Raw genomic sequence first — 23,469 nt, 5'->3', positions numbered from 1 at the left:
CCTGTGTCTATTCACTCCTCCTGTTTAAGGGTTGGCAGGCATGTGCTGGGGCACACATGGTAACTTGCAGTGGTCAATTCTCTTCTTATGCTCGGTGGCTTCCAGGTGACAAAGGAACTCGGGTCCCTGGGCTCGTTGCCCGTGCTGAGCCACCTCACCAGCCCATTGGCAGCGTCTTTTGCCACAGATGGGAGGAAGGTCTCTGTCTTTGTGGATAGGTGGATATCGCTCCGCAGGAGGCATCCAGGCTGGCTCCTTGCACTGTGCTGATCTGTGCACAGTTGCACTCAGGGCTCGTCCTTCTATGTGTGGCCACCCGACCTGCTTCCTAGTGCAGGTTCAGGCTTCAAGCTGGCTTCTCTCTTCTCCACATGCTTGGTTTTGAGTCCCATCAGCCTCTGAGGTGCCCCAGAGATCTATGTCGGCCTTGCCAGTGGAACCATGTTTCTCGCTGGATGACGTATGCCCACCTCTGCTCTGGCAGCGGCTTTCTGCCTCCAGGGTGGCCAACCAGCCCATTCCCTGTGGGATCTGGTTCATGCTCATCCAGAACTCAGCACAGAAGCGATTTTCTGTGGCATCCTCCTGCCATCTTTTTAATATCCAGAGCCACAGCCACTGTTTGCTCCGAGAATTCTGTCCAACTTTGGCAGTCCAACCTCCTGAGAAGGACCCTCAGTCTCATTAAAGGCCACACGCTATTTGCCATGTGCTAAACCGACAGTTACGTAGTTTAAGACTCAATGGATCAAGCCAGGCAGTGGTGGCGCACGCCTTTAATCCCAGCACTCGGGAGGCAGAGGCAGGCGGATCTCTGTGAGTTCGAGGCCAGCCTGGTCTACAGGAACTAGTTCCAGGATAGGCTCCAAAACTACAGAGAAACCCTGTCTTGAAGAAAAAAAAAGCAGTGGAGCAGTAGCAGTTACCTCTTGAAACTTTATTTATTTTTATTTTCTGTGTACGGGTGTTTTGCTCGCACGCATGTCTGTGCACCACACACGTATGATGTCCACAGAGGCCAGAAAACGTCTCTGTATTCCCTGGGACTGGAGTTACAGATGGTTGTGAGCTGCTTGTGGGTGCTGGGAACTAAACCTGGCTTCTCTGGGAGAACATCTAGTGCTCTAACCACTGAGCCATCTCCCCAGCCCCTGAAGCTTTATTCTTGACTGTTAAGGTTAAAACTCAGAGCATCCCATATCCAAACCCATTTGCATCCAGTCTGATTCACGGCAGAATGTGAAAAAGCAAAACAAAGCCACTCCAAGGAGCCTCACCCACTTCCCGTTCCCCTTCAGGCTGTTTCAGAGGTGACAGCACTGTGGGATGTGTTAGTTCAGCTCTTTTTCCTCAGGGCTGAGCTCTGCTTTAATTCCCATCTTCTCAATTATCACATATTCTCTGTGAGCTTTTCCACAGAGTCAACGGTAATATTTAAAGAATCCTTGCTTTCGCCTGTGGTTTTCTGAGGTGGTCTCTTTCTGTAGCCTAGGCTTGCCTTCAACTCAAGGTCCTCTCTTCAGCCTCCCGAGGGCTGAGATCAAAAGTGTTCACCACAACTCTTCTTGGCTCAGAGGTTTTTCCTTTGGGGCTAGAGAGATAGCTCAGTTGGTGAAGTGCTTGCTTTGAAACCGAGAGGACTTGTGCTCGGGCCCCAGACTCCAGGTTGACTAACGGGACTAGCTATGGCGATGTGTGCTTGTAATTTCAGTGCTCGGGAGATGGAGACAGGTGAGTGAGTCCCTGGGAGTCACTGGCCAGCCATATTAGAGTAATTGGTGAGTTCCAGGCCAGTGAGAGGTGCCCCCACTTCTATCTATCTGTCTGTCTGTCTGTCTCCCCCCTTCCCTCTCCTCCTTCCCCCACTCTCAAAACAAGATGGGTAATACCCAGGGATCGACACAGAAGTTTCTCTCTTCCTTTCTCCACTCTCCTTTCCCTCTTCTCCCTTTCCCCTCTGCCCCTCTCTTTTCCTTCATAGATGAAGTACATTTGTTTTTTTTTTTTTTTGGTTTTTCGAGACAGGGTTTCTCTGTAGCTTTGGTGCCTGTCCTGGAACTAGCTCTTGTAGACCAGGCTGGCCTCGAACTCACAGAGATCTGCCTGCCTCTGCCTCCCGAGTGCTGGGATTAAAGGCGTGCGCCACCACCGCCCGGCTGAAGTACATTTGTTATAACAATCTCATATCCTATGTTATGACCACTGCAGAGGAGAAAATCTTATTGTCCAATGAAAGACTGGTATCTCTGGTTGTCAGGGCCAGTTCTCACCTGCCCCTGCCCCAGGATGTGCACGCTGGCTTTCTCTATGCGTGTGCATGGAGTCCATTGTATGCATAGTTGGGGAGCATTCTTTACCTTTCCAGCCGGTCTCCACTCTCTCTGCTTTGTTTGCCTGGAGCTGGATCTGAAGCCTTTGCTGCAAACCTTTAGGGCACTTTAGAGGCTGCTGGTTTATTTTTCTGCCCTTGCACGCTACTTCATCTCTCAAGAGTTTACTTGAGGGTGACTCAGACTTTCAGAGTCAAAGCAGCAAAGACCCTGGCGTCTTCTCTGGATGTGAGGTGCTCAGAAGCCCCTGTGTGTGCCCCTGGCTTATGGTAGGAGCACTCGAGAACCCAGGTGTCTTATCTGAAATTTATTTTGAAATAAAGAGCTCTATGACTTTTCTCTAGAGCAGATGTGATTCTTTCTTAAAAACCTAATGTTTACCTACTATTTATCTGGAAACTTCTACATGAATGCCCTCACAGGCAATGGTAGCCCGGAAGGTTACTCAGCTAACAAACCCCAGGAGGGTTCAGTAGCGGTGATCAGGGCTTTGAGAAAGCCATGGAGTATCTACCAGGGCTCCTGGACATGTTCTCAGTCACTCACACCAGCAGTCTGCCTTCAAACGGAAAGCCCCCAGTGCTGGCAGTCAGCTGAATGGGAGCTGTGGGCCTGTAGCCAACAGTGTCCTGAGCCTCTCGTGGTACTCAGAGAAAGGCCTAGTTGTACCCCACAAGACTCCCAGAATCTGTCACTCCCTGACATAAGCCAGTTGCCTGCTCTCCGGCGGTAACTGCAGCAGTTGTTTCCAGAGGAGCAGGGAGAGGGTTCTGGAAGGTTCTGGAATTTCTATCTCGTGCTTCTATTTTACTGGTTGAGATTTTATATCTATTAGTATCACATACATACAGCAGTACATGCACACTGCATATGAAGCAAATCCTGAAGGGCGTGTTCAAATGACTTGACTCAGTGGACCATATGCTGAAAAGAGAGGCCTATGGAAGAGAATATTGCTACTTTCTAGGCAAGGGAACTCCCCATTTCTGGTCTGTTTGTCTTCTCATCAAGGAAGGAAGAACAGGAGTTGGTCTTGGAAAAGAAAAGAGGGCAAAGGGATTTTGAACTCGGGTGGTCATTTCCTGGTGCCTCCTGGTGAGAATGCAGGGACCAGTTCGTATCCATCCCAGCACGCAGCCGCCGGCAGGTTTACAGCCCTTCTGGCAGATCCCACTACCTGCCACCACAGGAGTTTGGCATAGTGGTGTGAAGTCCTCTGAGGTCCCTCAGATGGGTTCTGTATTCTGAGCCATGCAAGTTCCTCAGCACCTGGAAGTATCCCTTTGAACCCACATCATCTTTCTTCCTAGTACTATAAACACAGCAGCGGGGAAATACAGAGCTGGCTGCCCCAGGAGCCTGTCACCCCGGCAAAGGAGAGGAATGCAGGTGTGGGGATTCCTGACAGCCCAGACAGAGGGAGCCTCCGTTCTTTCCTGTTCTGTGCCTTCCCCCACCCCTAGCGGGAGCTCTCTGCTCAGCCAACTCTGTCGGACAAGAGCAGGTCTAGGGTACAGGCTGGAGGAGGAGGCGCTCTTTTGGTTTCTAACTTGGCCAAAGTTCATCTTTCCTGTAGGGTACGGCTGACCCTCTGTCATGTGGCCCTGGGTGACTTCTGCTTCCTCTGTCTGTCCTGTCACCTGTCCGCCTCTCCCTTAACCTCAGATCGCACAAGACTGTGTCCGCTTCCATCCTTGAAACTGATGGCTTCAGTGTGCACCCTCAAATCCGGGGTCAGGCTGGAGGTCAGGCAGGACTCGTGAGGGAGCCTCATGGACCACCTGTCCTGGTTGCTGTGGAGAGTGGGGTAGGGGGTGTATGGGTTCAGGAACAAGACTGTCTAGATTTGAACGCGCTCACTTCTGAGCAGTGGCTGTACACTAGACAATGCATCTCTTCAAGCCGCCTTTTTCTATAGTAAAAATGAGACAATTGCGGAAGAAGATAAAGAATGCGTCTCATACACAATAACGACTGAACAAATGAGAGCTTCTATTCATCGGTAGCAGTGGAACTCCATTAAGTGATGGAATGAAAAAAATCTGCGTTGAGAGATGGCGCGGCGGCTCAGTCAGGAAAGTGCTGATGTATAAACACGCTGACCTGAATTCAGTGCCCAGAGCCCACTTTTGAAGAAGCCAGTTGCGGCAGCACATACTTTAACCCCAGCGCTGGGGAGGTAGAGACACGAGGATTTATGGTGCTCACGGGCCTCTACTACTTCTTAAGTTCCAAGTCAATGAGAGACCCTGACTTAGAAAATAAGGTGGATGTCCTTTGGCCTCTCCGGCTACACACACTCACACACAAGGACATTTATACAATTCCACTTGGAAATCAATCTTATTTTTCTAAAAAGCAAGAGAGACTCTGCCATCTTCCTGGTGAGTCTCATGGTCGCGTCAAGTTCTCCACCTCAATTATCTAAGCCGTCTGCTCTTTCTGTTGCCCGCCCTTTGGCCAGACGCGGCCAACAGCTCCAGCAGAGGGCAGAAGGAAAAGACTTGTGATAATTGAGTCCCTGTCAGTGGCTCCCAGGGAGACCGAGAGCCTGCAGTGGTCCCCACACATAGCATCCTAGAGACCTGCTGCCTTCTCAGCCTCACCTGGCAGTGGAGTCTGTGAGCCCTGCAGAGCCCTGACCTTGCATAGCCCAGGGCAAGAATCAGCTGTTTGTGTCTCCTGGGCTCCGTGTCTCTGCACAGTGACCTGTTGTGGACCTCCAAGAGCATCTGGGGTTGTGACAGCTCCCTGTTCTACCTCTCCTTTGATACTTCCCAGAGATGGCGGAAATGTACATAGAGAAGAGGGTGGATAAAGAGAGACCTGAAGTAACCCTGGGCATTGTGCCAGGAGGACCCCTGGGTGACATGGTGTCAGCACTGAGTGAATCCGTGTGAGGAGGGGTTGAACACTGTCATCGTTTTCTTTGTCCTTGATACTGGTGACAGATAGGTAGGTAGACAGGAGGCTGTTTTTAAAGATAGCCTGGCGTTGCATGGCTTTTCCTGGGGGCAGGTGCACAAATGTTCATTCACCCCAGATAGAGCCCCAGGGACAGAACGAGGAAACAACTCTACCCAAGTCCAGCCTGGTGGAGCAGTGAGTTTATTGGGCTTGCTTACAGGAGCTTGCGTGAGTGGTACAGGAACATGGCTGCTTTGGGCAGAGGCATGAGCAGTCTCCCACAGCACTTGGTAGCCATTAGACGTTCCTAAGAAGGGAGAGCCTGGAAATGGGCTGGTCTCACTAGGGTCTGTGCAGTTCAGTATAGACGCTCTGATTCAAGTCAGAGCAGCGGACGCTTCCAAACACCATCGCCCATGTCATCCCTCACATTCCAGGGCAGCCGTCACACGGCGGTCACATGGCGGTGCAGTGGTGCTTCCTGTAGTCCTAGCACTTGGAGGGTGAAGGCCAGAGGATTAGGGGTTCAAAATCAGCCTCAGTTACATAATGCGCGTAGTGAGTTTGAGGCTAGCCTGGGCTACAGTGAGACCCTGTCTCAAGAAAAGACACGCAACAAAGATACTTACTAATTAACAGGGAGTATCCGATTGCAGATGAGTTTAACACGCTCAAGGCAAAAGTCCAGCTTGTGTCTCTTTGATGTGTTTAGCCAGGAACAGAGAAATCTTAAAGAGATGTTAAACTCGAGTCAATATATTAATGTTGGAGACTTCTGTCATTAATTAAAGGAGATTTTTAAAAAATGCTCTTATTTTTAACTATTTATTTTATGTGTACAGGTGTTTTGCCTGCACATTTATCTGTGTGAGGGTGTTGAATCACTTGGAGCTGGGGTTACAGACAGTTATGAGCAGCCATATGGGTGATGGAAATTGAACCTGGGTCCTCTGGAAGAGCAGCCAGTGCTCTTAACTGCTGAGCCATCTCTCCAGCCCTGAGAAGACTTTTTAATGACTCAAGGACGCATTGAGACCATATGATAGTTTGTTTTGATATTGTGATGTGAACCTGTGATTCTGACATGGGTTCTAAGATCCCTGCTGCTGGGGGAAGCTCTCAGACACTCGCTCTAGAGCTGTGTTCTCAACCTTCCTATCGCTGTAACTCTTTAACATAGTTCTTCATGTAGTGGTGACTCCCTCCCCAACCATAAAATTATTTTCACTGCAACTTCATAACTATAATTTTGCTTCTGTTTAAAATCATAATGTAGATATCTGATATGTGACCCCCGTGAAAGGGGTCACAACCCAGAGGTTGAGACCCATGGCTCTAGATGGCGGGCATTCCCAAGGCTGTCAGTGACCCTCGTGCACGTCGCCTTTGAGCCTGTGCCACTGCCACAGTGAACACAGGGCTGACACAGCATCACGCAAGCGTGGGGTTCTGTGAGTCAGTCAGCTCCCGCTTCCTTCTGCCTGCCCTGCTGCCTGCCTGTGTCACACGGCTGCTGATAGAGCATTGGTGATGAGGATGAGTCCAGAGTCAAAGATACCAGCCTCCATATCCTTACAGCTTGACGCCACACCAGGATGGGGCTCTAGATCCCTCACCATGGCCAGCTCAGGTGGAAACTAGGCCCGTTGCTTCTGCTTCTGCTGCTGCTGGTGCTGGTGTTGCTGGTGTTGCTGGTGCTGGTGTTGCTGGTGTTGCTGGTGCTGGTGTTGCTGGTGCTGGTGCTGCTGGCGCTGCTGCCGCCACAAAGATGACATTTCTAGAACTCATACAGTTGTATGTGGTTTTCTAATGTGCTAAAGGAGAGTGCCCCAGCCTCATCCATCATGAAACTCAGCTCTACCCTTGTGTATGAGGTTATAGGCATATATCAGCATGCCTGCCTTTCTGGGGGATTCTGGGGATCCGACCTCAAGTCCTCATTGTTGTGCTGCAAGCACTTCACCCCCTGAGATAGTCCTCCAATCCCTTAGCAGTGAGCTGCACTTACTCCAGAAGAAGCCATTAAGCCTGATGACCTGAGTTTGACCCTTGGGACCCACTTGGTAGGAGAAAACCGATTTCTTCAAGTTGTTTTCTTAACCTCCACATGTAAATCGTAGCATATGCAAGTATGTGTGGGGGTATGCGCACGTACACACATGCGAGCACATACACGCACACGTACACACACACAAATAAATAAATGTGATTAAAAACTTTAAGTCTCCAGTAGAAATCATATCATTATTTCCTGGACAAAGCAGCTACACGGAGCCATCAGTCCGAGTTATTCCCTTTATCATTTTATAAATTCGGCAGTAAGCAGTGCTGTGGACTCCTCCGGGGCTTACAGCGGCTGTCTTCTACAGGCGCAGGCCGGTAGGCTGCTTCAGACAAGTCGAGCCTGTCTTAATTGACTCTTTTGTGTATTTCTTGATTCATTGCTCTCAGCGGAGCTGCTCTTGTTCCGATGATGGTGTTTGTCAGTGCTGGCGTTACAGGATGGAAGTGGCCCCAGAGGCTGGCGGCGGCACAGGTGTGCTCATTTGTGTGACTCACTGGAGTGTGAAGGAGAGATGCGTTTTTGGAGGGTGTCTCCCACGCCTGCTTGTCAGGTCTCCCCTGGAGTCTGCCTGACTCTGCCATCGCTAAGTGACTACCGTGGATCCTTTCGATAAGGGTGGGGGTTGGTCAAGTTTAAGTCAACAGTCTCAGAGAGAGCATGATCCCATCTTGGTTTTCCAGGGTATCAGCATCCAGGAGGAGCTTTTTGACATTGTGACATAGCATTTTCATCTACAAACTTGACTGTCAAGGACCCTGCCCAAAAATGATATCATGATCCTCTTGTGTTTTAAGTAAGTGTCCAGTGTGTTAGGCAATACTCTCAGCTACCCTTGGCCACAGGCGGCATGCAGGCTGCAGGTTAGATATACCTGGTGGACATTTATGCAGAAGCCTGAAACCTGAAGATCCTTTAGTCTGCCTAAGAACTCTCTTAGAATAGCCAGTGGACCGATGTCCAGATAGTCTAATCCCAAGAAAGATGGTGCTAATTTCAGGTGGGGTTCAAGGAGTGTCCCATATAGCTTGGCTTCTTACAGTGTTTATGCCACTGGCTTCTTAGCTTTTGACCCCCTGACCCCTCACAATTATTAGCACCGTCAGGTGATCTCCTGGCTGCTGTCATTTTGGTTGTTTTTTGGGGGATGCCTTCCTCCCCACTGGACCGTACAGTCAAATGTGAGAACAGCCTGCTTTTCATGCGAAAGTCATGGATTGCAGCAGTAGGGCGATAATAGTCTTTCCAGTATGAATTAATGGACTCTGGGGTCCTTCGGTCTGCTAAACCCAGAGAAAGACAAACTTCAGAACTGCCTTTAAAGCATGGAGAGACAGCCCTGAGAAGAGCTAGATAAACCCTTCATGGTCTCTGGTTGGAGAGAAGAACAGAACAAAGCATGGTCCAGTGCTGTGCGCTGTGCCATTGGATATGGTTTACATAACCTTGCACAGAGGTTGCAATGCCACACCACAGGCAAAAGGACAGTGGGACACCTGGCTTTGCCTAAGAAGCTTAAGATCTCATGGCTGAGATGCAGAGGAAGTCCAGCATCCTCTGATGGGGCAGAGAGGTTGGTTGATCATGGCTCATGTGCCCTCCAGATTAGTATTGTGTGCTCAGCACCAGCAGAAAACACACAGAGGGATAAATATTTGCTTGAGGAATGTCTCTCTGACACTTGGAGGTACGTCTCCCACCTCTGAGAAGCCAGTCGCCAGCCCCATCAGTCCCGCATTAGAATCGGAAGAAAACGATCCCCACAGCAAGAGACCCGTCGTTTGGTACATCCAGCGGAGATAATGTGGCCAGCGTGCAGTGGCACTGAATACTGATAAGGATGTGACAGGCCACGCTTAGACTTGATGTCACATTCAGATGGTAGCTGAGAGATGAAAAGCAAACAGAAATTAATCCCCCTCCAGGAATCTCATACACATTCACTTAGTGCTTGCCTTCCGCTCAGCAGTCTGCCTCCTGTTCTCCCCATTAATAACTATAATCAAATATCCATGATCGCTTTCCACCAACCGGGTAATTGCTTCTGCTTCCTCATTTTCTGGGATGGGCGATGTGTTTGCAAGATGGGGCAGTTGTGTAACTGTTCTGCCCGTGTGAACTCCGGAAGTCAACTGTGCCCTGCAGCTGTGGATGTCAGCCCACTTGCTCTCTGTGGAGTGAAGGAAGGAAGGAATTTTATTGTGCTATTTTTAGACTTCAATTTAGATTTCAGCCGTTATGATACTGTGTGCCTGGATAGATAGAGATGTCTGCACACAATTCCTTGGTACAATTGTGAGTCTGCCCTGGGCTCTGGCAGGTCCCAGATTTCATCTCAGCCTGTTGCCCCAGCGATGCCCTGACACACTGACCTTCTGTTCAGCTGAGACCTGCTGGGTCCTAGGGTGGTGGCGCCCCCTGCACCTGCTCTTCCCTGTACATGTGTAATGGACGCTCCACAATTCTGTGTAAACACACTCAGTTCCTGGCCATCTTTGCATTTTGGAGATAATTTTCCAGAGGTGGTAGATGGAAGCTGCACCAAGAGGGTTGGTTTCCTTCCTGGAAACTGGACGGGTGTGGGCACTGGGGCGCCTTTGCCTTAACTGCGGTCGGAGGCTTTGGAGCTGAGCAGAACTCCTAGGTTTTCAGCATTGCAAAAGAGTTTGTGAGAAACTCCAAGGGGATTTACGGGCACATCGGACGTACCCACCTGAGCCTGTGTGGGGTCGTATGTACTGTGTTAGCACCTGGAGACGTACCCACCTGAGCCTGTGTGGGGTCGTATGTACTGTGTTAGCACCTGGAGACGTACCCACCTGAGCCTGTGTGGGGTCGTATGTACTGTGTTAGCACCTGGAGACGTACCCACCTGAGCCTGTGTGGGGTCGTATGTACTGTGTTAGCACCTGGGCCAGTTCAGATCTCTCTGCATTTGAAGCTTGTAGGTCCTGGGATAGGGCGCCAACGCTGACATCACACACCACCCTTTGAACTACACAGGTCAGAAAATTGGATTTCAACAAGATTTCTCAAGTGACTTAAGGTGATCTGTATGCACATCGATTCCCTTCCACTTCTTCCTCTCCTTTCTTCCTCAGCTTTACCCTCCTTTTCCTCTCCCCTTCTTCCTCCCCTCCCTTCTCATCCTCTCCCTCCTCTTCTCCCCCATCTACCTCCTCTTTCTCCTGGTCCTTCTCCTACAAATTGCAAACCTTTAAACAATCTGCTATGATCTGACTATCTATGGTATGTCTCAGTTAAAATCCTGATCCTTAATCTCCAGGGCAGTGGCCACCAGGGTGTAGCCCTCATCATGATTATGAACATTAGCATCCTTATGAAAGTGGTCCTTGCTTCTCCTGCCACATGAGGGATGCAGCTAGATAGGACCATCACGAGGAGTTGTTCCCTTACAAGACACCATGTTTTCTGGTACCTTGATCTTATTATATATATTCAAACCTCAACATATGCATGCGTACATATATTCACATGTATCTACAGATGTCAGTTTTGTCCTTTTCAGTTGCTTAGAAAAGTTTCTGCCATTTCAACATTGTGCAGATAATTTGAAAATAGTGTTTGGTTCTTGAGCAGCTGAGAAGCCAACTAGAATGGTCTATCCCTTGTTTACTCCGAGACTTTAATTTTTAATGTGGTCGTTCTGTAACAGTTACTCACCAGGAAGGCCTCCCTCTGGTGACCTTTATGAGGACGGATATGTTTCCAGCTTCCCTGGGTGTTTGTTCAGTTCGTTAGGTCATTCCTGAGCACCCGTGGTGAGTAACACCTTCCTGGGATTTAAAGAAGGGGGCATGAAATATTCAGGAGCCCCTTTAAATATGAAAAGGAAGGCATGTGTCTGACCAGTGGAATGAAATGCGATGTGGTTATATTAAGAGCCCTGCCAGATGCCATGTGGTTCAGAGGAAGGCAACATGCTTGAGTGTGGAGTTTGGGGAGATAAGGGTGATAGGGGGTTTGATATTGACCTTAAAGAACTGGTTAGATTTTAAAATAATAATGACAGCATCAATAATAATAATAAAAGTCATAGTAGTAGTAGTAAGAGTTATTGGATTCCATGACCTGCACGTGAAGGTCAGGACAGATTTTATTTATTTTATTTTTTATTGATTTTTATTGAGCTCTACATTTTTCTCTGCTCCCCTCCCTGCCTCTCCCCTCCCCTTCAACCCTCTCCCAAGGCCTTCATGCTCCCAATTTACTCAGGAGATCTTGCAAGACAGATTTTAAGAGTCACCTCTGTTCTTTCACTGTGGGTTCAGGGATCAGACTTGAGTCATCCAGCGTACGTTGCCAAGTCCCATTTTACCCGCTGACCAATTATGGTTGGGATTTAATGAGAGACAGTTTGAGAGAGTAAAAGGCACAAGAAATAACCACCTGTCGTTAGAAACCATGCGTCTCTCCTGGAAGGGTAAAAGGGCCATTCTGATGGCATCCGAGGAACACACAGGAAGCGGTATAGAAGGGTCCAGAGCAAGCACACGTCCAGTGGATGTCTCCTGGGTGACCCTGGAGCCTGCCAAGTTGCCAGACATCTGTACCTCTCACAAGCTGGTGGAATGGGAGCACCTGAAGACTGGGGTTCATATCCTAAACCAGGATACTTAATACTTCCTCCTTGAAACTGTCCGTCCAGTTACATCCCTGTCCCACTTCACAGTGGTGAAACTGTCCGTCCAGTTATGTCCCTGTCCCACTACACAATGGTGAAACTGGACAAGTAAAAACACACTGCTGTCCTAGTAAGCTTTAACTCTGCACTTGGCACATCCCAAAGTCACCTGGGAAGGGAGTCTGAATTGAAGAATCGCCCAGATCAGGTTGGCCCCCATGTCTGTGAGGGATTGACTTGATTAATTGATATAGTAGGGTCCAGACCACTGTGGGGAGCCCCATTCCCCAGAAAAATGGCCATGGGCTATATAAAAAAAGTCAGTGGCCTTTAATCCCAGCACTCGGGAGGCAGAGACAGGCGGATCTCTGTGAGTTCGAGGCCAGCCTGGTCTACAGAGCTAGTTCCAGGACAGGAACCAAAAGCTACGGAGAAACCCTGACTCGGGGAAAAAAAAAAAAAAAAGTCAGCGGAATTTAAGTCTGAAAGAGCCAGCAAGCAAACCTTCTCCTTGGCTCCTGTTGTGCTTCCTCTGCTGCAAGTGACTTCCCAGGCTGGAGGTAACACTGTAGGAAAAGCCAGCAGGCCTACCTTTGAGCGCCTTCCCAGACTTCCCTCAGCAATGGACTGTGAACGTAAGCCAAATAGATGCTTCCTCCCTTAAATTGCTTTTGCTTAGTGTTTTTCACAAGAACAGGAAGGGAAGCCGGGCTCCTGTTTCTGCACGTTGTTGCTAATCTGCAGCTTTGGAAGTGTTTATGCCATCCATGGCTGGCTGGCTTTACCATAATAAGAAAGGGAAGCCAGCCATGCTGTGTGTGGTTTCGGAGACACCTGGATTCCTTCACCAGCACGGTAGAGCTCTGCTCCAACACAGCACTCCGTTCTGCTCACAGCTGGTGAGGCATGGATATGGGGGTGTCTTAGTAAGACAGACCCTCCCCCAAGGGGGGGTGCCTTCAGGTCACATGCCAACAGTAGCCATCAGATGAGGTTGCAGGGCCATTGCCCATGGTCCATCCAGCCAGGAGTCTCCAGCATGGACAACTGCCTCACAGGGCAAGAGTTACTAGGTGGAAACACTCGTAGCAGTTCTGAGCCTTGTTCCCAGAAAGCCGACATGTGCTCTGTGGACAAGGTTAGCCCAGATCCCAGAGAGAGGATAAACACTGGATGTCTGATTATAGGAGTGGCATGGTTGAAAGTATGTTTTGAAACCTCTATGATATAGTCTAATTACTACAATGTGAGGTTGTTTGGGAACGAAATGACATAATGACATAATATACCTGTAGCACCATCCAGTAACTGTGGATATGGGGGCTTAGTCTGAATTGTCAATTTGGTTGGATTTGAGAAGTGACTAGGAAATTACAATATACTTCTGTGCTGTGCAATAATCCTTCTGTTTATTGTGAATATATGTTGCTATGATTGGTTTAATAAGCAAACTGGCTGGCCAATGGCTGAACAGGATAAAGTTAGGTGGGAAAGTCAAACTAAGAATGATGGGAGGAAGAAGGGTGGAGTCAGAAGAGTCGCTGGCCAGGTGGAGAACAAATTAGACATACAAAATGGGATAGAGGTAAAAGCCACAAGTCTTGGTGTAGCACATAGATTAATAGAAATGAATTTAGCTGTAAGAGCTAGTTAGTAATAAGCCTGAGCTATTGACCAAACAGCTATAATTTGTATAAAGTCTCTGAGTCATTCATTTATTTGGGAAGCAGCTGCATGTTATTAGGGAGCAGGCAGTTAGGACAGGAAAACTCTGCCTATACCTGTGGACATATCTGTGAGGGTGTTTCTAGAGAGGAGAAGAGCAGCCTTGAGTGTAAGCAGTTCCATCCTGTAGGCTGGGTACATGCTAGAAATCTCAGCACTGGAAAGGCAGAGAAGGGCAGATCCCTGGACGTTGCTGGCCAATCATCATAGCTGAATTGGCAAACTCCAGGTTCAGTGAGAGACCCTTTAAAAACCAAGGTGGACAGTGACTGAGGAAGGCACTGGAGGTTATCTCTGGCCTCTACATGTGTATACAGGCACACACAAAATAAAATAAGATTAAGTGTCTTCCTTAGGAAGTAAAGGACAGGCCAGAGAGATGGCTCAGTAGTTAAGAGCACTGACTATGTTTGCAGATGGTCCAGGGTCAGTTCCCAGCACCGACAAGGCAGCTCACTACTATCTGTGACTCAGTACAGGGGCTTGGATGTCCTTCTGGAGCCATTGCAGACACCAAGCATACACATGGTTCACAAATATGCATGCGGACAAAACACCCATACACATAAATTTAAAAAAAAATTTAATTAATAAAAAATAAATCAAAGAATAAAACTTAAACATTTCTAGTAATGGCATTTTCTCTCTGTTGGAGACTAGATTGCCCTGGGAGTAGAAAGAATGCAGACATGCACATCAGTGGCTTCCGTTGAGAGTTTAGAGCCATCTCCCTTCTTTATGGGTGGATGTTTTCCTCTATTATGGGTCTGTAAAAGGACCTGATTGTTATTATTCATGTCGCTGGTGACCCAAGCCTGCCTGGGTCCCTTGGAGGGTGGGAGACAGACAGATACGCCATGCAGAGAGAGCTTGGTATAGAGTTTATTTGGGGGGAGAGGGAAGAAGAGAGAGAAAGAAAAGAAAGAAGTGGGGAGGGGAGGAGGGAAGGGAGCGAGGCGGAAGCTGCTGCTCCAGAGGAAGGCTGAACTGAGAGAGAGAGAGAGAGAGAGAGAGAGAGAGAGAGAGAGAGAGAGAGAGAGAGAGCTGGAAAGGAGGCAGGAGATGTGTTTGCCTTGGCCTGAAGCAGGTGACTGAGAGTGGGCGGGGCTTGTCTCTTAAAGGGAAAGGGTACCCAGGTGACAGGCCAGGCCAGGCCAGCAGATTTACTTCGACAACATTGAAGGTTTTCAAAGTTTCCAGAGAAGCTGCTGTGTTCCTTTAAATCAGAGTCAATCAGGAGAGGTGGGTTAGTGACAAGGGTTGAGATTACAGACATCTATGTTAGAACTCAGGGTTCTCAGTTTTTTTTCTTTTTGTTTGAGACAGTATCTCATTCTAGTCCAGGGTAGTCCAGAAATCACTTCGTAGTCAAGGCTGGCATTGAACTCACTATAATCCTTCTGCCTCAGCCTCACAAGTATTGGGGTTACACCCATGAGCCACTATGACCGGGATGTTCTACTTCCTCAGTAGAGAGGCAGGCGACCCCCCCTGATCCCTGCATGCCATCACCATTCCCAACAAAGCATGGCCACGCTCAGTCTCCCCAGGAGTCGGCATGGTTGTGGTTGATTGATTTGTTAGGCCTCCTTCAGCTTTTGAGAAAGGAAGAGCAGGGCTGGGTCTCAGGTCTCTACGCAGAGCAGGCACTGAGGTTCAGGCCTCTAAGTGGCCTCGTTACTGCTCCAAACATCATCCCTGCTCTCAGGCAGCTGGGTGGCTCGGAGCTGTTCATTGGTAAAGCAGTTTTGGTAAATGACCCGATCTCTTTCCTGGGCAAGAAGAGCAGGCATCTCACCACTTACACACCACCCATGACTCCCTTTAGTACAAACAGATGCAGGAGCAGATGCCTCAGAAACCCAGTCCTTGAAGAAATGATCACATGGCCTACAAGGGACAGTGCTGTCTCACGGCCATATATTTGAATTGCCACATGACTTGCACCTCTGAAACTGGCACCTAAACTTTGGCTAGTGTGTTCTAGAGAGAGCTCGGGCCAGTCCCACATTCATTCAAGCAGGAGACACACCGTATTCATCAATCATTGTGGCATTACAGGAGTTAACAAGGGGAATTGTTGACTTCTTTCCTTGGGAGCCAAAAGAGACCTGCAGCTTACCCCGTGATTCCTACTGGCCCTATCCCATGATTCCCTCTGGCCCTATCCCATGATTCCCTCTGGCCCTATCCCATGATTCCCACTGGCCCTATCCCGTGATTCCCACTGGCCCTATCCCGTGATTCCCACTGGCCCTATCCCGTGATTCCCACTGGCTCAGAGGGCCCAGGAGCCACAGAGAAGCTATCACTGCATTGGGCCCCAAACTGGAAAGCTTGCTAGTAAATATCTTCAATTTAAAGAGGCAAGGAAGAAGGAAGACAGAGGCTCTATATTAAGTCTGCAGGAGGATAAAGTTATCAATTCTGGAAATTAGTCTCGTGCCAGCCTAAGAAATATTAAAGATCAGCAAGTCTGATAGCAAGCACATAAGGGTTTTGAAATACATTTCCGGCTTTTTTGGTATATTTTAAAGTATTTAATACTTGAGGATTTAAATTACAAATATGGGTATGGATATGGTTAGAGAATTGCTCAGACAAAAATATAAACTCTTAAGTACCTAAATTAGAAGATTAGAGAGCAAGAGTAGGAGAAAGGTCAGAAAGAGAAAAATGAGGCAGGGGCTCAAGAGAAGCAATAAAGGGTAAGACAATAAATCCACAGAAGGAAGAAAGAGATGTAAAGATAGGACCAGAAGCCGATGGAGGCGAGACTGAAAATCAATGCCAAGGATTGATGATGCAAAGGGAGTGTCTTCAAACAACTAATAAAACAGGGTCTTAGTTACTGCTCTGTTGCTGTGGAAAGACACCATGACCAAAGCAACACATAGAAGAAAGGTTTTTATTGACTTACAGTTTCAGAGGTGAGTCCACGGCCATCAAGGTAGGAAGCATGGCCGCAGGCAGGCAGGCCTGGGGCTGGAGAACAGCTGGGAGCTCACATCTGATGAGGGACAGAGAGAGAGAGAGAGAGAGAGAGAGAGAGAGAGAGAGAGAGAGAGAGAGAAGAGCGAGCTCACTTGAAATGTCATGGGCTTTTGAAACTGCAAAGCCCATCCCCAGTGACACCCTTCCTCTGACAAGACCACACCTCCCAGTTCTTTCTAGTTTTGCCAACTGGGGACCAAACATTTCAACATATGAGCTTTGGGACATTCTCATTCAAACCAATGCAAATAGCAAGCTTCCAGTAAGACTGGACAAAGTATCCCATACAGGACAGAAAGGAGAGGTGTCTTCAAGAATAAATAATTTTAAAGTGTTTTTTTTTTTTAATTATGAACAATGGACTGAGAGATGGCTAAGTGGGTCACAGTGCTTGCCTTGTAAGTCTGGCAACCTGAGTTTTGTCCCCTGAAACCATGGTAGAGAATCAACTCCCAAATCATTCTTCTGACATTCACACATGCATCATAGCATACATGTGCGGTGTGTACACACACATACACACACACACACTAAAAATTTTTAAAAATATGAACAAGCATATAACACTGCATTTCAATTCTACACAAAAATGGGACTAATTTCCAAAGAGGATAGAAAATATGAAAACAGGCACAAAGGAATGGAGAACTTGCCCTGGAGAGAGAGTTCAGCAGTTAAGAGCACTTGTTCTTAGACAGGACCCAAGTTTAGTTCCCAGCACCCATGTCAGGAGGCTCACACTGCCTATGACTCCAGTTCCAGGGCCCCAGGGCCCTCTTCTGCCCTCTACAGGCCCCTGCCCTCAAGGGCACATAGACACATAATCAAAAGTTAATCTTTAAAAAGAAATGGAAAAGTTGAGTTGATGATAAGACTGCCAGCAACTGATTAGTAATGAAATGCCTCCATCAAGTGTCTCGGGAATGGAGTGGGACTCGAGAAAAGAGCAGGCAGGCAGTGGGCACCTACAGAGGTTGTCTCGGAGAATTGGAAATGAGCCTTGTGGGGCAATGCAAATCCAGACCCCCCAAGGCACCACCTTCTACCTACCAAATTGGCTAGAATGAGGAGCCAGGGAGCTGACCAGAGCCAGGCTTGCTAAGGACTGTCCCACCCCAGATCCCTCCTCCCTCCTGCACAGGGCGGGGCCTAGCACAGAAAACTACCATCTCCTTTTTTTTTCGTTACACTGGGTTAGCACGGAACACAAATGAGCAGGTATCACGTGTCTTACTTGATGAGATTTCATACAACACAGCACTGGTGGGACCACCAGCACCCAGAGCCCCCAGTGCTCTCCTTGTTATGACCTCCTTCTCCTATTTTGACTTCCAATGCCATAGATTTGGTTTGCACTGTGCGCATGTGCAAACATGCGCCATACGCAAGTTAACCATAGGTATTTTATTTCTCTCCATTTATTTTTGAGACAGAATCATTCTCTGGACTTAAGGCTTGCCATTCCCATGAGCTTCACTGCTCCGGAAGCCCCAGGGATGCTGCAGTCTCCACCTCCCAGCACGGGGGTTGCAGGCACAGGCTGGAGAATGCCCAGAGACCACCCCTCCCATGCTAGGTGTCTAGCTACGGGGTGCGGGGCTTCCCCCAAACACAGGCTGTGTAAGCTGAGTCCCACACACTGTGATTCTGTGAGGGGAGCATGAGTGGGTGTGTGCTGCTGGGTGGGGTGGGATGGCAGGCGGCTTTGGCCCCTACTGGCCAGGGCCCAGGTTATATGTGTGTCAGTGGGTGAGGATTTGTTAGTGGGGTGATATTCCAGGTAGTGGACCAACACCTGCAGAAGCCTGTGGGTAGGCAGAGCTGGGCGGCTTTGTTGACTCAAAGAGATCCAACGGGAGTATCGGCCCGGTGTGCCATACTGGGTGACTGTTCTTGGAAGCCCAAATGGTATTCTGGGTGTCCTTGCTGACCAGGCAGCTAAGAAGGACCCACCTGAATGTCACCACGCTAGAGAGAGATTGTGGTCCTTCTATTTCCCCAGGTTGATGCTTTGTCTCTGTAAAGTGATGTTCTGGAGTACGAGGTGGGTAGCATGAACCAATCACGGGGCTAATTTCCATGCCTGCTTCCTTCTGTCTTAGCTGCAGGTGCCCGCTGCTTGTGAGAGTGTGGGAAGCCGACTTGGAGGCCTGTCAGCTGCTGGTGCAGAGCCTGTGGCTCCAGGAAGCAGGCAGTGGTCTGCATGCAGAAGATGAGAAGCAGGTGGACAGCGCAGGAGAGGCCACCTGGACAGCCTCCCTGGCTTTCCACCCAAGACCCCACCCCGAAGAGGAGAAAACCCCCTCGCAAGTGTCCTGTGAGAGGAACACTCACTCAGCCCCTTTACCACACGGTGCTGGAGGCCAACAGAAAGAGGTTTGTCCTGTGTGGGCGTGGCTTTGTCAGGGGTCCGTTGTGTGGAGTTTGGGGATAAGAACAGACAGAACTTGGGGGTGTTTCCATAGACTCTCATAAAGTTCCCAGAGTTTATATAACTCTTGAATGTGATAGCAAAATAGTATGTAACTTTTTGAAGTTTAAAACGTAGAAGAGCAAAGAGAAAAGCTTGAAACATTAGCTTTCTTTCAGTTTAGATGGCCCCATTGTTTTAATTCATTCTAGAATAGGGTAATTAATATAGAATCATATATAGTATATACTATCCATCATATATAATATAGGTTGATATGTAGAATGTGTATTATACATCATATGTTTCATTGTATCTCTAGAGCTTATAGATTACAATATATCATTTAGGAATTCAAACATTCTCATGTATTCTAATGTATACATGTATTCTAATGTATACATGTATTCTAATGTATACATGTTGTCATTTTCACCAAAAACAGATCATGATGAATGTTTGTGGTTCCTGTTTGCATGAAGCCAAAGCAAAACCAAGAGCAGAGAGCCCTGTTGTTTGGCCTGATGTGTGTGTTTCCATTAGAACGTGATTTTACTTAATTTTTTAAATCAGAGGCTGACCCTGACAAGTGAGGAAGGCTCCCTCACCCCGTTTCCCCAACTTTCCATCCCCCTCCTGCCCTGAGTCCAGAGTGGCTCCCTGGTTACTTGCCTTCCTCCCCTCTGAGGCTCCCGAGCTCGTTTGATGGCTGCCGGGTACCCTTCCCATAGGTTCTGTAAGGAGGAAGCTGACTAAAGCTGATGCCTGGTTCTGCTATCTCACTTTGACCTTCAACCCTCATTGCACCCCTTCCTTTGTCTTTGCCAGGACTCAGCGAGATGGGAGGGTGGGTGGGGAGAGCACCCCAGTCAATCCACGGGGCCTCCTGACCCCATTAGGACCAGAGCCGTTACATTACAGACCTGTGCCCTGTGCTCAGGGTAACATCTGGCTGCTGTGTTTGCGCTGTCTGAGGGCTGACCCTGGTCCTGTATTTGAACACATGTCCCCATGGAGAGATGAGTAGTGTCCCAGTCACTCTGGGTCCCTCAGCTGGGTAGGCTTGAAGTAGAGCCTCTGTGCTACCCAATGTGCTACCCAATTTAGCGTTTGCTAAATACTTAACAACTTCTCAGGGAGCCAACATTGCACTGGGAAGGCGTGGGCCATGGAAAGCCATGAGTCTATCCCAGGAGCCTGAGGCCAGCAGAGCCTCTTCAGGGTGAGAGGACAGCATTTTGTTATAGTTGTTTTATTTTAAAGAGTGTGCTGCTATTAATCTCTGACCGTGTCTAATTTATAAGTCAAGCTTTGTCACAGACAGGTCTACATATGAAACATTATTGTCCTTGGGTTTGATGTTGTCTGTGGTCTCAGGTATGCACTGAGGGGGTCCAGGAACATTGTCCCCCTCTTGGAGAAGCAGTGACATTGTCTTCCTGCTAAGAATCAGAACTGAATATGAGAACAGGTTGTCTTAGCTCAAGACTCAGAGTGGTCAGGGGAGGAGAGGCCTCGGCTTGGAGTCTCTGCTCCGGTTGTTTCTGCTGCTGGGAGACTTCATCTCCTCGTCCACTGACACACCACCAGCAACAGCATGAGCTGGAGGGATGGCTCAGCGGGCAGAGAGCTTGCTGTGTGAGCAAGAGCACTTGAGTTAAATTCCCAGCACCCACGTAGAAGGCTGGGCAAGGCGGTGTAAACTTGTAATCCCAGCTCTTGGGAGGTGGACGCAGGAGGATCCCTGGGTTTGCCCGCCCTTCCAAATTGGTGAGCCTTAGGGCAATGAGAGACCCTGTCTCAAAAACCAAGGAAGATTGACACCTGAAGTTGACTTCTGGCCTCCACAAGTATGAATGGTCTCTATGTGCACACACAAACAACTATGCACACCCTTCTCAACACACATGAACTTACATACAAACTCACACACATACCTGCACATAGATACTCAGACACAAAAATAAAAATGGCCATAAAAGTGAAGAAAGAATAATCAGAACTAAGACTTTGTGGCATCAGTTACCTTTCTTGTTACCATGACAGAAGCAAGAGAGGAGAGAATGTCTTCGGCTCACTATCTCAGAGGCCCTGGCCTGTCCTGGTGAGGGAAGCATGAGCAGAGCACGCTACCTCACATGAGGCCGTCTCTTTGGCCTCGTTAGTTGTAGTGTCTGTGCACACGGTGAAACCCAGCAGATAAGCATTTTGAAAATCCCCAGTTGTGGGTTTCTCTGCCAATGCAATAAACCAAATCCAGCCGAATTAATAAAACCAGGTTTAATAAACAGAGCAAAGCATCTCCCAGGTGACTCTCAGGGGCTGGCAGGAGAGAAATCACATGACAGGTCTAGGGGCCAGGTCTTAAATACCCTGTAGGTGTGGTCCCAAGATTCTCAGGGGGAGAAGCCTCTACTGCTGCTTGGCAAACTTTCTGGAGGCAGGATCAGGAGAGAGAGAGGTGGGGCCGGGGCCGAGGTGGGCCTTCCACCTAAACATAGCTAGTGTTAATTTTTGTATCCCTGGCTCTCTGGAGGCCACAACATCCAAAACCCCTTTTGATAATCTACTTTGCTCACATCATCAGGAGGAGGGCGTGAACAATGAATGAGAGTAAGGCCTAAGGAGAAACAGGGAAGGCTTGTGTTTGCTGGAAGATTTTAGACCTCTGAGGCTCAGAGGTGTGATAGTCGGGGGTCTCCTGGGGAAGGTGGTTTTGGCCTCCTGTCTTGCTTTTCAGGGCTATTGAAGTCTGGGGGACAATGTGTTTATCTTGAGGCAAAATGTTCCTTTGCTTTGCAGCCCCAGGTGTGTTTAGCTTTGCAAGGCTCCGCTGGACAGGGCTACCCCGCACTGCTTTTCCTATTGAAGTATGGCACCCGGGGGGCAGGCAATTGCTTTTCAATCCAAATCTTCCATGACGAATCTAGGGCTTCTGACAGAGGTCCACAGGGAGATGGTTTCAAAGCTTTTCCTGTGCTTATCTGGCCAGTGCAGTGATACGCATTTTGGAGACACATTGTCTCTCTGGAGCACCAGCCCCGTGGCTGAAGGTCCCGCCTGGCTACTCAGAGCCATTGCCTTCATTCTGCAGCTGAGTCCGGGAAGGCAAAACCCTTTGCCTGAGGCTTTGTCCCAGAGGGAGTCAACTGCCCAGCTGTGGGCTGCATGGTGTGCCCGGATTGTGAGCGCCCTATCTTATCTCGTGTCCCGAGAGCTCCCTGCAGAGCCTTGAGCTGCTGTTGGCCCTGGCTTATAGATGGTGGTACTGACATTGGCGCAGGAGCCAGGCAGAAGCTGGGGCAATCAGCATGTTAGGTTCCTGTACTGAAGGGGTGCTGCCCATGCTGGCCGTTCTGACCCCAGTACCTTCGGGATTCTTTCTTTCCTGACGGTAGCCTACCCCTCCGGCTGCTTTCTGTTCTACTAATGAGCTGCGCCCCTGCCTAGCTCCCTGGACAGGATGGCTTCCTCTGATCTCCCTCCCAGCTGTGTCCTTTCCAAACCGTAAGCTGCCACCAAGCAAGCTAAAGGAAGCTTGAGAGAAGCTGGCATCATGGAGGAATCACACGCAGTACTTTAGCAACCGGAAATCAGCAATAAAGACAAAAGCAGTTGCCTCTTCTGAGTCTACTTCCAGAATACTAGGGGTAGGACAATGAGAGGCCCTTCCCCAGTCATCACAGAATAATGGCCAATACTGCACTCACAGAAGACAGCTGACAAGGCGGGAGTGGCAAATTTACTTAATCAAAGTGTTGTGAGACACGGGAGCTTTTAGAAATAGCCCAGTGGCTCAGGGGAAGCTCTGGTTTTTTGTTTTGTTTTGTCAAGGTTTGAGGGAGAATGGGCAATGTTATGGTTTGGACAAGAAATGTCCCTCTGAAAGTTCTTGTGTTAGGGCTTGACATCAGCTGGTGACAATGTATTGAGAAGCCGAGGTGATTTCAGGAGGCGCAGCCTGGCACTAGGTCGCTGGGAGGAGGCGAGGGTGGCCGTTGAGGGTGGCCGTTGAGGCTATGCTGCCTCTGGCCCCTTCTTGTCTTGCTTTCGGCTTCCTGACTGTTGTACTTTGAATGTGAAATGTTCCCTAGACTCCTAGGTTTGAACATTTGATCCCCAGTGGGTGGCGCTGTTTGGGGAGGTTGGAACCTTCAGGTGGCTGAGCCTTTATCTATTCACGCAGTGTGTGACGGGCACTTTGGTCACAGTGTTGAAAAACCGCAGTGCAGAACATTGAGACGGGAAGTCAGTGGGTTTCTGCTCTGAGTAACCTTGGTTCCACGGCTCAAAAAACCCTGGAACTAGCTTGCTGAGTGAATTTGGAAGACTTTGGAGGTGTGAGCTGGAGAAACTCCAGATTACTGAAAGCAGAGCCGGAAGGCCAACACTGGTC

The 23,469-nt window shown here is 48.8% G+C and overlaps 1 protein-coding gene across 1 annotated transcript in view; it reads left to right on the top strand.

The window, feature by feature from the left end:
- Positions 1-23,469, top strand: part of Disc1 (DISC1 scaffold protein) — a 162,741-nt gene that overhangs the window by 120,934 nt on the left and 18,338 nt on the right. Inside the window, exon 11 of the mRNA XM_057753351.1 lies at positions 18,766-19,039. Within this exon, the coding sequence (XP_057609334.1) occupies positions 18,766-19,039 (274 nt within the window). The remainder of the gene's footprint in view (positions 1-18,765; positions 19,040-23,469) is intronic.

Source organism: Chionomys nivalis, chromosome 21 (assembly GCF_950005125.1).
Source record: "Chionomys nivalis chromosome 21, mChiNiv1.1, whole genome shotgun sequence".
Lineage (NCBI taxonomy): Eukaryota > Metazoa > Chordata > Mammalia > Rodentia > Cricetidae > Chionomys > Chionomys nivalis.
The sequence above is the reverse complement of the archived record's forward strand: the minus strand, read 5'-3'. Positions and strand labels throughout refer to the sequence as shown.